At 15.4% G+C, this 16,029-nt stretch overlaps 3 protein-coding genes across 3 annotated transcripts, besides 39 other annotated features; 2 read left to right on the top strand and 1 right to left on the bottom strand. All coding sequences in view use genetic code 6, as the record gives it.

Annotated features, from left to right (window-relative positions):
* Positions 1–1,708: 1,708 nt before the first annotated feature.
* Positions 1,709–1,776: a microsatellite.
* Positions 1,709–1,790: a microsatellite.
* A 163-nt stretch (positions 1,791–1,953) lies between these two features.
* On the bottom strand, positions 1,954–2,920 carry IMG5_173650 (hypothetical protein). Its single transcript, XM_004029697.1, has 2 exons — positions 2,563–2,920; positions 1,954–2,512 (listed from the first exon to the last, which is right to left on the bottom strand). The coding sequence occupies exons 1-2, from the start codon at positions 2,899–2,901 to the stop codon at positions 2,117–2,119; spliced, it is 735 nt and encodes a 244-aa protein (XP_004029745.1). The 5' UTR covers positions 2,902–2,920; the 3' UTR covers positions 1,954–2,116.
* Positions 2,052–2,104: a microsatellite.
* Positions 2,518–2,553: a microsatellite.
* Positions 2,900–3,008: a microsatellite.
* Positions 2,930–2,969: a microsatellite.
* Positions 2,930–3,008: a microsatellite.
* Positions 2,942–2,984: a microsatellite.
* Positions 2,943–2,984: a microsatellite.
* A 293-nt stretch (positions 3,009–3,301) lies between the features above and the next one.
* Positions 3,302–3,379: a microsatellite.
* Positions 3,380–3,584: 205 nt separating this feature from the next.
* On the top strand, positions 3,585–9,210 carry IMG5_173640 (protein kinase domain protein; the record flags this gene model as incomplete). Its single annotated transcript, XM_004029696.1, has 7 exons — positions 3,585–4,008; positions 4,742–4,899; positions 5,688–5,771; positions 7,223–7,235; positions 7,811–7,880; positions 8,265–8,657; positions 9,180–9,210. 7 exons carry the CDS (start codon positions 3,585–3,587, stop codon positions 9,208–9,210), a joined length of 1,173 nt encoding a protein of 390 aa, XP_004029744.1.
* Positions 4,340–4,413: a microsatellite.
* Positions 4,454–4,533: a microsatellite.
* Positions 4,921–4,956: a microsatellite.
* Positions 4,929–4,969: a microsatellite.
* Positions 5,398–5,441: a microsatellite.
* Positions 5,975–6,040: a microsatellite.
* Positions 6,116–6,150: a microsatellite.
* Positions 6,237–6,366: a microsatellite.
* Positions 6,237–6,381: a microsatellite.
* Positions 6,503–6,538: a microsatellite.
* Positions 6,753–6,799: a microsatellite.
* Positions 6,753–6,822: a microsatellite.
* Positions 6,778–6,832: a microsatellite.
* Positions 7,187–7,215: a microsatellite.
* Positions 8,659–8,690: a microsatellite.
* Positions 9,211–10,216: 1,006 nt separating the features above from the next.
* Positions 10,217–10,258: a microsatellite.
* A 383-nt stretch (positions 10,259–10,641) lies between these two features.
* Positions 10,642–10,700: a microsatellite.
* A 312-nt stretch (positions 10,701–11,012) lies between these two features.
* Positions 11,013–11,071: a microsatellite.
* Positions 11,033–11,095: a microsatellite.
* A 648-nt stretch (positions 11,096–11,743) lies between these two features.
* Positions 11,744–11,818: a microsatellite.
* Positions 11,819–12,151: 333 nt separating this feature from the next.
* Positions 12,152–12,196: a microsatellite.
* Positions 12,154–12,195: a microsatellite.
* Positions 12,160–12,226: a microsatellite.
* Positions 12,162–12,226: a microsatellite.
* A 140-nt stretch (positions 12,227–12,366) lies between these two features.
* Positions 12,367–12,398: a microsatellite.
* Positions 12,399–12,484: 86 nt separating this feature from the next.
* Positions 12,485–12,532: a microsatellite.
* A 66-nt stretch (positions 12,533–12,598) lies between these two features.
* Positions 12,599–12,639: a microsatellite.
* Positions 12,640–12,724: 85 nt separating this feature from the next.
* Positions 12,725–12,777: a microsatellite.
* Positions 12,778–12,809: 32 nt separating this feature from the next.
* Positions 12,810–12,855: a microsatellite.
* Positions 12,856–14,274: 1,419 nt separating this feature from the next.
* Positions 14,275–16,029, top strand: IMG5_173630 (hypothetical protein; the record flags this gene model as incomplete). Its single annotated transcript, XM_004029695.1, has 4 exons — positions 14,275–14,322; positions 14,374–14,444; positions 14,488–14,588; positions 15,380–16,029. 4 exons carry the CDS (start codon positions 14,275–14,277, stop codon positions 16,027–16,029), a joined length of 870 nt encoding a protein of 289 aa, XP_004029743.1.

Below are 16,029 nucleotides of genomic sequence, written 5' to 3'. Positions count from 1 at the left end.
TATAAAATCTGCATAATTAAAACTATTTTTGTTTCGTTTTAAAGTATTTCTAAGAGCAAGATTACTCACAAATGAAAAATAAAGGATAGTTTGGTTATATAATAAGAAAGTTCAGATTTTAGATCTTTTAAGTAGTCATAGCAACCTATTATAATTAAGAGTTAAATTAATTATAACTAATATTTTTTTTTACTGAATTAGCTTTTCTAACAATATTACTTTTTTTAAAAAAAATAACTTTTTCGCATTTAAACAGAATTTATTAGAAAACTTAATTTTTTCATTTAATTATTAAATTTATTCATTTTAATATGAAAGAAGTATATTTCGAATTCTGAACATTAGAAAATTTAATATATTTAACACATTTATATGAAAATTTAAAATTTAAAATTATAATTATAACAGGCTTTTATCAGATACTTAAATTTAGATTTACTTTTTTCAATTAAAATATTAATATTATATTTTTTACTTAAAAAAAATATTATTGAGATTATATTAACAAAAAAACAATATTTTATGTTTATATATATATTTAATATAATTTTTATAAAACAACTAAAATATTTTATATTTTAATTGTATTAATCTTAAACAAAGTTTAAAAATTACAAAAAAATTATTTTATAAGCTAATATATTTTTTATTTTTAATAACAGTTAAATATTTATATATATATATATATATATTTATGTATAAAATAACATTAAATTATTTTTTTAAAAAGTGCTTTTGCTATATATATAAAAAAATAAGCGTTTCAATCATTAATATCTTTTAATCCTATATCTTTTTCACTTTCTTAAATTTAACTTTCTAATATAAGTGTATTTTATTATAACCTAATTCTATCCTAAGTGATTTAATGAACTTATTATTTTAAAAAAGTACATTCATCTACTTCTATAACACTTAATTTACGAAAATCTTTTGCAATTCTTAAAATTTCTTCCATTACAAATTGTTATAATTCAACTGATGAATCATTATTTGAAAATCCCATATTAAGTATATCATTTTTTAAATTATTTAAATATTTTTTGTTATCTTCAATATCATAAACAAGATTTTCAAGTATATCCTTAGTTTTTTATAAAATATTTGATTTATTTTTAACTAATAAATTATAATAATACATCAAGTTTATCTAAGTGAATTTTTATAGGTAAATTTATAGATTATTAATCTAATGATTTTATTTTTTTTTCATATTCAGATTCTTAATAATTGTTTTCTGAATCTTCATGTTCACTCATTTTAAATTTATTTAATATTAATTTTTTTTATTTTTTAAAAAATAATTAAGAATTTATATTTTATTTATAATATATTAATATACAAACTTATTTATAATAATTAAGTAAATATATTTAAAAAAATAATAAAAATAATTTAATTTATATAAATATTTATTTAATTTTTATGAATTATTACACAAATTATATAAATCATATATATTTAATAATAAAATGAGTTTTATTCTTATCATTAAGTATTAATTTAGCATTAAAAAAAAACATTATAAAATAGATTAAAAGAAATTTTATAGACGATATATAAATGAGTTAATTAAGTTTGTATATAAAAAAAAAATAAGAATAAAAATATATATAAATATATATTTTTATTTGTATATATATTAAAAGGTTATTAATAATAATTTTCTTTTTAATTTTATTTATTTATTCTTATATATATATATATATATATATTTGTAATATAATTTATTTTTTTATTATATATATTAATATTATATTTTTTTTTATATATATAAAGATAATTTATTTGTTTGAAAATATTTATATTAAAAATTTATGAAATACCTTTATATAATATTTATATGCATTACTTTTTATTATTATTTTTTTTTTCAGTTTATTTTTTTTAAACTAAATTTAAAATAATAATATATTAATCAATTTATTCTTTATTTGTTTTTGTTTATCTTTTCAGGATTTTTAAAAAAAATTATATTAATAATAATAATATTCCATTTTTAAAATTAATATATATTATATATTTTTATTTTTTCTCTTCTTCTTTAGCAGTTAAAGATAATAAAAATATTTATTAAAATAAAAAAAAATTATTTAAAAAAAAATCATTAGTTTCTTCATTCTTATTATTCTTCTGCATCATCCTAAAATTCAGAAGTCCATAAAGTTAAATTATCTCTAATAAGCTACATAATAGTAGTTGCATCTTTATACTAATCTTCTTGTATACTTTCAATATCTCCAATAGCATCATCGAAAGCAGTTTTTGCTAAATTGCAAGCTTTAGATGGATCATTTAACACTTCATAATAAAAAACGGAGAAATTTAAAGCTAAGCCCAATCTTATGGGGTGAGTAGTTGAAAGTTCAGCAGTTCCAGTCTCAGAAGCCTTAGTATAACTTTCCAAAGCTCCATCTGCGGCTTTTTTATGTTCATCTCCAGTGGCATATTCAGCAATATATCTGTAGTAATCTCCTTTCATTTTTAAGAAGAAAACTTTAGCTTCTGAATTCTAGATATTTTTTAAATAATAAATTATTTTTTAAAAATAAAAAATTTTACTTATGAATTTTTAACTAAATGAGATGTTAATAAGTCAAGAATATCATTGCAATATTTACTTAATTCAGTTTCAATTTTTTTCTTTTAATTTGTTAATAAATTTAAATGCTTCGATCCTTTCTATTCTTCTTTTTGTTAGATTGCTGATATACTTCTCCATGCAGATCTTCTTGATCCTACAGTATTTTTGTAAGCAACTGATAATAGATTTCTTTCTTCTACTGATAGGTCTTATCCGGTTAATACTACTTGTTTCATGTAGTCTAACATGTCCTCGAATCGTTCAGTTTATTCAGCGATTTTAGACATATATATGAGTTCGTCTCTACTTAATCCCATTTTTTTTTTTTTTTCTTTTTTTAGTGTTTTTTTTAATTTTTTTTTTATTTTTTAAATTTTTATTTTTAATAATTTTTTATTTTATTTTTTATATCATTATTTATTTTTGTATTTTTTTATATCTCCATATGTTTATAAAAATCTATTCCTTAACAAAGATTTTTTAAGCATTTGTAATTTTTTTATTTTATATAAAATAATTTTAAGATAAATTTTTTTTTTTCTTTATTTAATTAAAAATATATATTTCCTTTTAAAGTTAAAATAAATAACAATACAAAAAATAAATAATTATATTATTATTTTTTTTAAAAAAAAATAAAAAATATTTAATTTGTGGGAAATACTTTCATTTTTTTATATACCACAATAAATAAATAACTATTTTTTAAAAAAAACTAAAAAAACTAAAACCATTTTTTAAAATAAAAAATAAAAACAAAAAGTCATTTTTTTATATAAAAAAAAAAAAAAAAAACTAAAATATGTTAAAAAACAATTCCCAATCAAGCCTAAAAGACTTTGATATAATTTAAAAACTAGGTCAAGGCAGTTTCGGTATTGTATACAAAGTGAAACGTAAAATTGACAATATATTTTATGTAATGAAGTAAATAAATATGCAATAAATGAATTCCAAAATGAAGCAAGAAGCCATAAATGAAGTAAAAATTCTTTCCTAAATGTCAAATCCATTTGTAGTAAAATACTATGATTCTTTTATTGAAAAGAGTACTTTGTGTATAATTATGGAATATTGTGATGGAGGCGACCTTTGTACATTTTTAAAATCTTAATTAGGCCGACCTTTGTAGGAATAAAAAATTTGGCATTTTTTCATCCTTAGTACATTAGGTTTAGATTATATACATAGAAAAAAAATACTACATAGAGATATTAAAACTATGAATATTTTTCTTACAAAATAAGGAAGTAATAATGTAAGAATAGGAGACTTAGGAGTCGCCAAAATATTATAAGATTAAGATAATTTCGCACGTACATTGGTTGGAACTCCCTATTATTTATCGCCTGAAATGTGTGAGGAAAAACCTTATAATGAAAAATCGGATATATGGAGTCTTGGATGCGTTTTGTATGAGTTATGTACGTTTAAACATCCGTTTGAGGCTAATAATTAGCCAGCTTTAATTATGAAAATTATAAGGGGAAGATATGATTAAATACCTAGTATGTTTTCCCGGGATTTAGTTAATATGGTTGATATGTGTTTATGTAGAGATTATAAAAAAAGACCAAGAGCAAGAGATATTTTGGAAACAAAAAGTTTTTTTTTTTTTGTAATAATATTTAATATTTTTTTAGTTATAAAAGATAGAGCTGCTTAACTAAATATAGAATTAGATGTTTCAAAAATAGAAAATAATTAATAAGTATATAAAAAAAAGGAAGAAATAAAAGTTATATAAGTAATAATAAAAAATGAAGAAAAAGAAGAAGAAAAAAAAGTAGAAATAAAAGATGAAAAAAAAGATGAAAAAAAAGATGAAATTTAAAAGAAAAAACAAGAAGTTATAAAAATTCCTGTACCTAATAATAATAATAATAATAATAATAATAATAATAATAATAATAATAATAATAATAATAATATAAAACACAATAATAATATTGATCCTATTAAGGCTTTATAAGAAAAACAAAACAATTATAATTAGAAAGAGAATAATAAAAATAATTGTAAATTTAAAAAAGAATAAATGAAGATAAGGAAAAAAAAGCTCTACAAAATAATAATATGAAGAACTTTAAATAAAAAAAAAAGAACTAGAAAAAATTAAATAATAAGAAAAAGAATTATTTATACTTAAAAAAAAAGAAGATCTTCGACTTAAACAAGAAATGTACTAGAAATAATTAGCAGACTTAAAATAATTTCAAGTAAAATAAAACAATAAACCATTAAATTAAAAACGTATAAAAACTCCTAAAAAGGAAGAAGATTAAAAACTTGATTTATTAAAACCAAAAATTAAGGTAAATATTAAATAAAAAGAAATATATAAATATATATATATATAATCATATATATATTTATTTAATATATTTAAATAAAAGTAAATAATTAATTTTAAAGATGATTTATTTTAAATTGACAATTTTGACAGTTCTGGCGAATAAGATTAAAAAAATATAAAAATAATACATAGTGCTTAATAATTAGAAAAATAAAATGAAAGTCCTATTAAATATAATTAACATGTTCTCTCAGCTTAATAATAAATTGTAAATGATAGTTTTTTGGAAAAGGAATTCGGAGATAATTTAAATTATGAAAATAAAAGTAAAAAGATGATAATTTACCTTAAGCTAATAAATAATTGAATCAATGGAATGTTGAATAAAATATTCCTTTGACCGAATAATAATAAAATGTTTTTTTTTAAGTTAAATAAAATGATGAAAGTTATCAAGAAGATAATCAAGAAAAAGAAGAAGAATAAGATGGACATTATTTTGAAGATTAAGAAGATAATAATTAAATAGGAGAAGATAAATAAGAAGAAGAAGATAATTAATTTGAAGAAAAACACCAAAATTAAACTAATAATAAAGAAGATTTAAATAAAAAATTGAATGAATCTATAAAACGAGAATAGGAATTATAAAATTTATTATCTTTAAAATAAAAGGAGTGCATAACTATTTTCGGTTAATAAAAATTTGATATAATGTTTACATTTTTTAGATAAAAATTGAATGTAAAATAAATTATTATTTTTATTATTTATATTATTATAAAATATATTTATAATTTTTATAAGAGTGATAAAGATTTAAGTGAAAAAGACTAAGATGAAATAGATTAAGTTATTTAAGAAAATATTAATTATAATTTAAATCCTTAAGTAAAATAATATTTTATTAAAATTTTTAAAAAAAATATTTAAATAAAAGGCTATATTTGCAATTTATAAAGTTCTTAATTTAGAAGTAGAAGTTGAAAAAACAAAAGAAAATATAAAAAATATAAATTAATTAATTATATAATAAAACTGATTTTTAAAAAATAATATATATTATTTATTAATTTATGTATATTATATATTTTAAAAATATTATTTTATAATAAATTAAATTTATCTAAAAAATATTATTTTATATAATTTTAATTTATTTTTTAGTAATTACTTATAAAAATAATTTATAATTATTTTATGATATATAAATTATTAATTATAATTTTTTACCATAAATAAAATTTAAAATTAAAAAAAAATTAAAATTTATTTTATTAATATTATTATTATAAATTATTATTGTTAGTTGTTTATTGATATTATTATATTTTAAATTTTTAATTATAAGTTTAATATTATTTATTATTTAATATTTATTATTTATTATTTATTATTTATTATATATTATTTATTATTTATTATTTATTATTTATTATTTATTATTTATTATATACTATTTTTATTTTTATATATTTTATTATTTTTTAATATTTTTATAATATAAAAAACTTCGAATATTTTTTTTTATTATTTTATTTTGTAATATAAATAAATATTTTGACATTTTGTTTATATATATATATATTATTATTATATAAATATATTTTTTTTTATTGATTTTTATATATAAAAAATATTTATATATTATAAATATTAATTCATTTTTTTTATTATAATAATAATTATAAATATGTATTTATTTTAAATATTACATTTATATGTTTATATGTATTTTAGATATTTTATAATTTTTTTTTTATGATTTATAAAATTTTCAAACTAATTACTAATTATAATTAAAATTGAAATATTATAATAATTCAATTTTTTTTTGTTACTATTACTTTTATAAAATATTAATATTAAATAATTTTTAATTTTTTTTTTTATTTTATATTTTTTATTTTATTTTTAATAATTATTATTTTACTATTTTTTTATAATTTTTTCATTAAATGATTTTTAAAACTAGGTTTTATATTTATTAATATATAATTCTTTTTCATTTTATAAATATTATAATAATTAATTTTTAATATTTTCTTTTTATTAATATACTGATTTTATTTTATTTAATTGTATATAAATACAATTTTGTTCTATTTTTATCACTTAATTATTTTTTATTTTATAATTTATTTATAAATAAAATTATTAATATTTTTATATAAGTTTATTTATAAAAAATATATAAATAATAAATAATTTTATTTACTTAATATTTCAAAAACGAAAAATAAAAATTATAATAAAATATTTTACATAAAAAAACAATAATTAATTATATTATATTATTATTAAATATATATAATAAAAAAATATTAATAAAAAACACTTAGAAACACTACTAATGTAAAATAAATAAAATTTAGTAAATGAAAATAAACAAGATTTTTATATTTTAGAAAAATTTAAAGATTAAAAATATTAATTATAGGGTAGTTTATACTAGAATATTATCAGTTTCAATAGCCCTATATTTTTATCTAATTAATCAAGAGTAAATTTTATTAAAACTATAAAAGGAATAAAGAGAGATGGCTTAAAATGTTCATAAATAACTAAATTGTAAAATTCAAATATTTAATAATAAATAGTCGAATAAAAAAATACCATAGAAAAAATTTTACATCTACAGATAATGATAATTATTTAATATAAAAAAATAAAATAATAAGGAATTTTATTAATTAAAATAACGTTTCTCCTAATTCACCCAAAACAGTAAATTTTATAAGCCATATGAAATAAATGAATATAGTAAAAAAATTTAATAATAAAATGAAAGAAGTAATTACAAAATACGATCTAAATAATTTATCCAAATTTTAATTACAAATTATTAATGATAATTCTTATTATCTAATTGAAAAATCTAAAAATTTCCTTATAACTAATGTATATTAATATTTTAAACTATTATATAGTTACTTTTTAAAATAAAAATCGTATTCTCCTGACAGTAGATTATTTGTATTTTGGAAAGGAATATTAATAGTAAATAAAAAACTTTATATATAAAATATTATTCTAAAAAAATAAATAAAAAACAATAAAAAAGTTAATTTATTTAATAAATTTATATGATGTTCCTTTGCAATTTATATATACAGAAGATTTATAAAATTCCCTATACTATTAAATAATTTTTTATTTAATTCCTTTATTAGCTTTTTTAATAGAAATAATTTTAAATTTTAACACTGGTTTTTACAAAGAAGGTCATATTGTCACATCTAAATAAGAAATAATCCATAATTACATAGGATTTTAATTTTGGTTAGATTTTGTAACTGCTTTAGGCTTCGCATTTTCATAAATAGTACCATCTTTAAAATTTCTATTTTTAATTCGGATATATAACTTCTTTTTATAATTAAGATAATTCGAAGAACGATCTTAATATATTTAAAGTTTCCCTTCTTTATGGACTTTACTAAAATTATTTATTTTGATTTTTACTATGGCACACTTTTGTGGATGTGGGTTTACTTTGGTTGCTTATATTTAATAATCTGCTAGTCCCAATAGTACTAATTGGTTAAAAAAATATGAAATTATTAATGAATAATGGGTAACTCATTATATTTATAGCCTTTATTTTAGCTTTATTACTATGATTACTGTTGGTTATGGAGATATCACTCCTTAGACTAATTATGAAAGGATTTATGTTATTTTTATGACTTTGATTTCGTGCGCAGTATTTGCTTATTCAGTTAATACTATTGGGAATATTTTTTCTGAAATTGCGGCAAGATCAGCTAATTATAGGTATTTCTTTTTTTTTATTTCTTTTTTTTATTTAAAAAATAAATATTGAGAATTGTAAAGCATTAAATGAGTTAATATATGAGAAATAGAGATATTGATTAATAATTATAAAGTAAAGTATTTTAATATTTGAATTACTATTATTTAGAAAGAGGATAAAATTAAGAATAAAGTGAAGAAATTTTGAATTAACTATCAACTGAATTATAACAGGAAGTCAAGTAAAATTACTATGGGAAAGCTTTAAAAACATCGTCTTTTTTAAATGGAAATTTTTCAGAAGAATTTATAAATGAATTGACATTAATTACTAAAGAAGTGTAATATTTAAAAGGGGAAACTATATTTTAGAAAAACTCATATGATACTAAGCTTTTAATAATTACAAAAGGCACAGCTTAATTATGTGTAGAACATTCAACTTTAAATAATATTTAATTAATAAAAATTGATGTAACAAAATAAAGTATAAAACATTGTAAAATAATACTTGTTTTAATTTTTTTTTTTAAATTTTTTTAGAAAGGCGATATAGGAGCTAAAGGCTTTATGACAAAATAACCAAGAGAAATTAGTTTAGTTGCTTTAAGTAATTGTACATTTGCATATTTATTAATTGAAGATTTTTTAACTATTATTAAATAATTTCCAGTTGATTATGTATACATATAAATATATTTAAATTTATATTTATATCTTAAAAAAAGGAAAGATTTTGTTATATAAGAGATTAGAATAGTTTTTAATAAAAAATAAATATAAAAAATGAATAATGTTTTAGTTGTAAAAAATTCGGACATGGAATTATTGGATGTCCATCTATACATTTTGTGAAAAAGAAGGAGATTTTTATTTTAAAACATCTTCATTCTTATTAATAACCAAGAAAATAATAAGAAAGGAAAAAAATTATAATAAACACACTTATCTATTCATCTTAAAACTCATAATTATTAAAAATGAAAAGAATAGATATTTTATCTAAAATTAAAAGAAAATAACTAGCAAACTAAAGTTAAGAAGAAATGGAAAAAACATTTACAGAATTGAATTTAGCCTATTAATAAGACGATTTTACATTTTACAAATAAGCAAAGGCTATTAAACTAGATGAAGAAAATACTTTTATTTTTGATTATGAAGAAGAAGATAAATACGATGAAATAGATAACTCAATTAATAGTATTTCCGAAAAATAAAAAGACTTATAAAAGGGCGATATATTATCTTTAAAATAAGGAAAGTAAATAGATAACGAAATTACGAGCTTAATTGATATTGGTTAAGGTCTAAAGTTTTATATTTAAGAAACAAAATAAGAAAAATTTAAAGTTAGGAGTTTTAAGAATAAAATGATAAATTTTTAAAAAAAATAAATAAATAAAATATTTAATTTAAATTTTTTAATCAAAATAATAATAAATCAGATACTTTTAATAATATAGATTATAATTTTTATAAATAAAAAAATCATGAAATTATGAGTAAATAATTATAATAAAATAAAGATTTTTCATTTAAAAAAAAAGTGAATTTAAACAAAATTAATAATTTGCTGTTTAATAATATATTTATAATTAATAATTTAATAATAATTAATAGAAATTTAATCAATTATTATACAATTAATAATAAAATGAATATAAGTCTTTAATATCTATTTAATAAATTCAAGAGTCAATTTATATTATAGATTTTGATTTTGCAAAGGAATATAAAATTTATTATCCTTTAGATAATTATACAATTATTATTAAAGAGATTAATAAAAAAATTAAAAAGAAAAAAAATGTAAAATAGTTCAGACAAAAAATTTAAATAAGAAATGCACTTTTAGGAAAATGAATAAAATTTATATTATAATTAAATATAAATATTTATCTATAAATTTTTTATTTAAATATAAAAAAAAAAAAATTATTGTAATTAAAATATATATATATAATTATTAAAAGAAAAAATTAAATTTGAATGAATACTAATTTATATATATATATATATATATATATATATATATATATATATATATATATATATATATATTTAATATTTAATATAAAAAAACTATTCATTTTTTTCTTGTAACACTTAATATATCTTAATTCAAGTTTTTATTAATTTTACTCAAATATTCCTACTTATCTTAGAGTCTTTTTAAAACCATCATATTATTTTCATTATTTTCACATTAAGTTTTCCAATAATTAATATCATTATTTTATTATTCAATTTCTTATAAAATTTAATTAATTTCTTGTTCATTTTTTTTTTATTTGATTCTAATATCTTCTATTTTTTAAAAATCATTCATTGTAAGTTCATTATCTACTTATTCTTCAACTTTAGCTATTTATTTATAAATATATAAATATGTATATATATAAATATATATTTATATATATATACATATATATTTTTTTAAAAATACATATAATTTTACCTCTATTTTTTTCTAATTATTCGTAATTGTTTTACCAATTTTATACTTCATTCATTTTTTCTTCTAAAATATTTGATTATCTTGCAATTTCTTTTTCTAATATATCTACTTTTTCCTCTAAATTTAATAACCTAGTAGATTATACTCTTATTACTTCAATACTTTCAATATCTCTAAAATATCCATCTGATTATTCTCCTTTTTTTATATATTAGACACTAGGAGATTTATCAATATATTCGCCAGCAATTTTCTTTGCCTAAGAATTCGTAATAGAAGGAGCAAAATTACTAAATAAAGCGTTAGGGCTATTTAATAAATGATTTTAATTAGATTAAAATGAAACTTATTGAAAATTAGCAGGTTATTAAGGAGTTAAAGAATAAACAGATTGCATTTAGTGAAAAGATGGAATATGTTATATATTATGAGGAGTCTATTGTAAATTATGAGGAATTTAATGCAGAGGTGAGGATAAATGTTAAATATTTTATATTGGTAATTGTTGCTAGAAAAGAGAAGGTTATAACATGTTATTTATTTTATTTTTTTACAATATAATAATTTTTTAATTAAAACTGTTGTTTATTTATACAGATATTATTTATGTTTTATATACCGTTTTTCTTTTTTTTATATTATTTAAATATATAAATAAATTATATATATATATATATATATATATATATATATATATATATATATATATATATATATATATTTAGTTGTTTCATTTTTATGATTATAGATTAAAATAATGCTTTTAATTAAAAAATGAAAGTTTTTTAATTTTTTTAAATTATTTATTATATTTTAAATTTTATATGAGTTCAATTAAGTATTAGCTTTTTTAAATATATTATATTAATTTAAAAAATTTTGTTTAATAATTTTAAATAATATTATTTTAAATCAGTTTTAAATTTAAAGATTAAATTAGAATATTTAATTATAAATTTAAATATTTCTTATTTAAATTTAATAAAGGAATTTATATTATTTATTTATTTTTAAAAAAAATATATATTTACTTCTTTATAGTTATTATTTACAATTTTTTTTTATTTTTTTATTTATTTATTATTTTTTTTATTATTTAAATATTTTTTCTTATATTTATAATATTTTTGTATGCTTTAATATATATAAATTTATGTTATATCAATTCAAATTTATATAGCAATACGAAATAGTTTTTATCTTTGATTTTATGTTTTTAAATTTTTTTTTTTTTACATATTAATAATTCTGTTTTTTTTTTTTTTATAATTTTATTTTTCTGTTTCTTTTTTTTTCTGTTTGGTTATATCTTTTTTGAAATGAATTTATTATCAAATTTTAAATATTTTTTTAATTACTATCTATGTATGTATTATGATTAGTAGCTTTTATATAAATTATTATTATTTTCTTTATTTAAATTTAATTATTATTTATTTTTTAGTCTTAATATAATAAAGATTACCTTTTGATTTTGATATTTTATATTTTTCATTTTTTATTTAAATTCTTATTATTTTTAATTCTATTGATTTATTAAATATTAAGATTTTTTAATTACTTGTTAATTTTAAAGATTTTTATCCTAACAAAATTCATTAAATATTTATAAAATAAATAATTAAAATATTTATTAAAGTAAAAAATATTATTGATATAATTAAATAAATTTATTTATTACATTTTTTAAAATCTCATAAAAAAAAAAATTGTTTATTAAATTCTTTTTATATTTATTAAAATCGTTTTTTTTATTAAGTTTTAATATTCAAAGATTTGCAAATTTAAATTTTCAGTTAAAAAAAATTAAATTTATTCAAACATAAATTAGGAAAAAAATTTATTATATATATATATATATATGTTTTCAATTAACATCTCTATTTTATAGCCTGTTATAATAATTTAAAGTTAAATAAAATATTTTAAATATTTAATATTAGAAACTTTGTATATATTTAATACTTTAATTTATAGTTTTAATTTACTTATATTTTTGAATGCTATTATAATATATTAAATTCACAAAAATAAATAAATATGAAATATTTATTTAAATTAAATGAAATGAAATAGAAATAAAATTGCAATGCATATTCGAATTTTCATATTATGAATCTTAAATAATTTATACTAGGTATTTATATTGTGATTTTATTTATATTTACAAAATAAAAAAATTTTAAATATAATATCTATTTAAATTATATATATAAATATGTATAATCTTAATAGATTTAATTTATTAATAGAATAATAATCTTAAAAATTTTTTTCTCAAATATATAAACATCATTATTACTTTATAATTTAATAATTAAATTTTTTTTTGTATTATTTTATTACATAAAATACTAATTATATTAAATTATATTTAATATTATTATTATTATCTAAAAATTAAAATGTAAAAGAATTATTTATCTACTCTAAGTATTTATATATTTTTATAGACTAATCATTATAAAATACATTTTGATATAAAATTTATCCAATTTATTTAAAACTAGTAATTAGTTTATAAGTGACCCTTTTTTAAAAAATAAAAAATAAATGCATAAGATAATAATTTTGTTTCTTATTTAATTTATTAATTTTTTATATTTTAAAACTATATTATTTTATATTATTAAATACGAAACTATCTTTATGCTATCAATTAATGTAAAATATTTAATTTCCTATGATATTTGTTTTTATTTAAATTTTATATCTATTATTTATTTATTATAAGATTACTTATTAAAATTATTTTATTGAATTCTTGTTAAGGTTATTTTATATAATTAAATATGTAAACAAAAGCTTTGATTTTTTTTATATGTTTTCTACGAAATTTTGAATATATTTTAGATTTAGCTTAATAAATAATATTATTAAATGTAAATTTTAAACTTATTTTTACATTTGATTATTATAAAAAATTTATAATTTATAATTGTTAAATAATATTATTAGAAATTAAATACAAATTATTTAATATTTACAAATATTATATCAAAAATAAAATTATTTTAACTTTTATTTAAAACTAATAAATTACAAATTTAAATTATTTTTTTTATAATAAAAAAAAAGAATATTTTATTTAAAAAAAAAATAAAAATTAAAACAATATAAAAAGTAAATAAAAAATTCATGAGTTCATCATAAAAAATTTATTCTGTAAAATTTATAATGCTTATACTTCATGTAATAATATCATCACAAATCTTAGTTTCTCATGTACATAAATATTAGTTTATTAAAAAATAGATAGTTTTTTTTAAAAAAAAGGAAAATAATATTTATTCGTCATTCTAAAATCTAAAAAAAAACAGTAATGCATGGAATACAGCAGATAAAATGTATTATTAATAAATAAAATAAACAAAAATAATTTAAATAAAGGATAACATAAGTAATGATTGTAACTATAGTTTTTTTAGCAATTGAATTAGTTTTTTTGATTGTAGGATTAAATATGTTTAATGATAGATTTAATATTATACGTATAAATATAATCATATTAAATATTTAAAAAAATAAAAAATATAAAAGAAATTATACTTCATTTCTTTGGAGTCATTTTATATTCTTGGTTTTGCTTAGATAGTTGGTAATATAATCAAATTTGGTCTGTTTGGTTTTTTTTAGGTTTTTTATTTTATTTGCATAAATATATTATATATAATAAATATAACAGTTTATGCCCTTTAGGATTTGAATTATTTATAGCAATTTAATCTCATTTATATTACAAAAGATTTAAAGTTTGAAAATACTTTATATAATAAAAATTTTAAAGTAAATATAGATAAAATAAAAGTGTCCATAATTTTATATTTTAAAACTTAAACATAAATTAAATATTATTAAAAGCATTTTAATTTATTTTTTGATATGATTTCTTAATCATAAATATTATTATTTTCTTTTAAAAAAAAATGCATATTTATAGTCAAAAGAATTACAAAAAAGTTAATATTTTTTTAAAAATAAACTAATTAATATTTTAAAAAAACTATTTTTTTTTTAAAAAGAAAAATACAAAAAGTAATAATAATTATATTCAATTAAAAATATTTTTATAATTAAAAATATAAAAAATACATTTTAAGCTAAAAAAAACAAATAAATAAAGTAAATGGAAAACGAAACACAAAAAAAACTATAATAAGAAGAAACCCAAGAAAAAAAACAATACCAGACTAACCCCAATAATCCAATCAATAAACAAGCCAAAAACAAAAACACTAAACATATAACAAATCTGAAAAGCATACTCATATATATAAAATAGTATTAATAGGAGATGCCGGAGTAGGAAAAACCCATATAATAAATCGATATGTCAAAAATTAATTACCTATGACCATAGTCCCGACAATAGGAGTAGAGTTTGCCACAAAAACAGTTACATTAAAGGAAGGAGGAACAATAAAAGCGTAAATATGGGATACGGCAGGGTAAGAAAAATATAGAAGTATAACAAGCGCTCATTATAGGAAAGCAGTAGGAGCATTACTAGTATATGATGTAACTAAAGATAAATCATTTATTTCACTTTAAAAATGGTTAGAAGAAATTAGAATGCATGCCGATAATGATATTGTTTTAATGTTAGTCGGAAACAAAGTTGATTTGGTAGAAAAAAATCCTTAGTAAAGAAGAGTTACTAAGGAAGAAGCTGAACAATTGGCTAAAGAAAATAATCTTTTATTTGAAGAAAGTAGCGCATTGTTAGATATTAATATTAGTTATGCTTTTTAAAAATTATTGGAGGAAATTTATGATTAAAAAAGTAGATTGATTAGTGAACCTTCCTTTATTAAAAATAAATAAAGTAATTAAGAATATGTTAAAAGTCTAATTGATTCTAAAAATCTTAAAGATAATAATAATAAGAATAATAATAATTTAAATTAAAATAATTTTTGTGATTGTAATTGA

This window comes from Ichthyophthirius multifiliis (genome assembly GCF_000220395.1).
Source record: "Ichthyophthirius multifiliis unplaced genomic scaffold scaff_1120509251273, whole genome shotgun sequence".
In the NCBI taxonomy this organism is placed as follows: domain Eukaryota; phylum Ciliophora; class Oligohymenophorea; order Hymenostomatida; genus Ichthyophthirius; species Ichthyophthirius multifiliis.
Note: the sequence above shows the minus strand (reverse complement) of the source record. Positions and strands in the feature narration are given on the sequence as shown.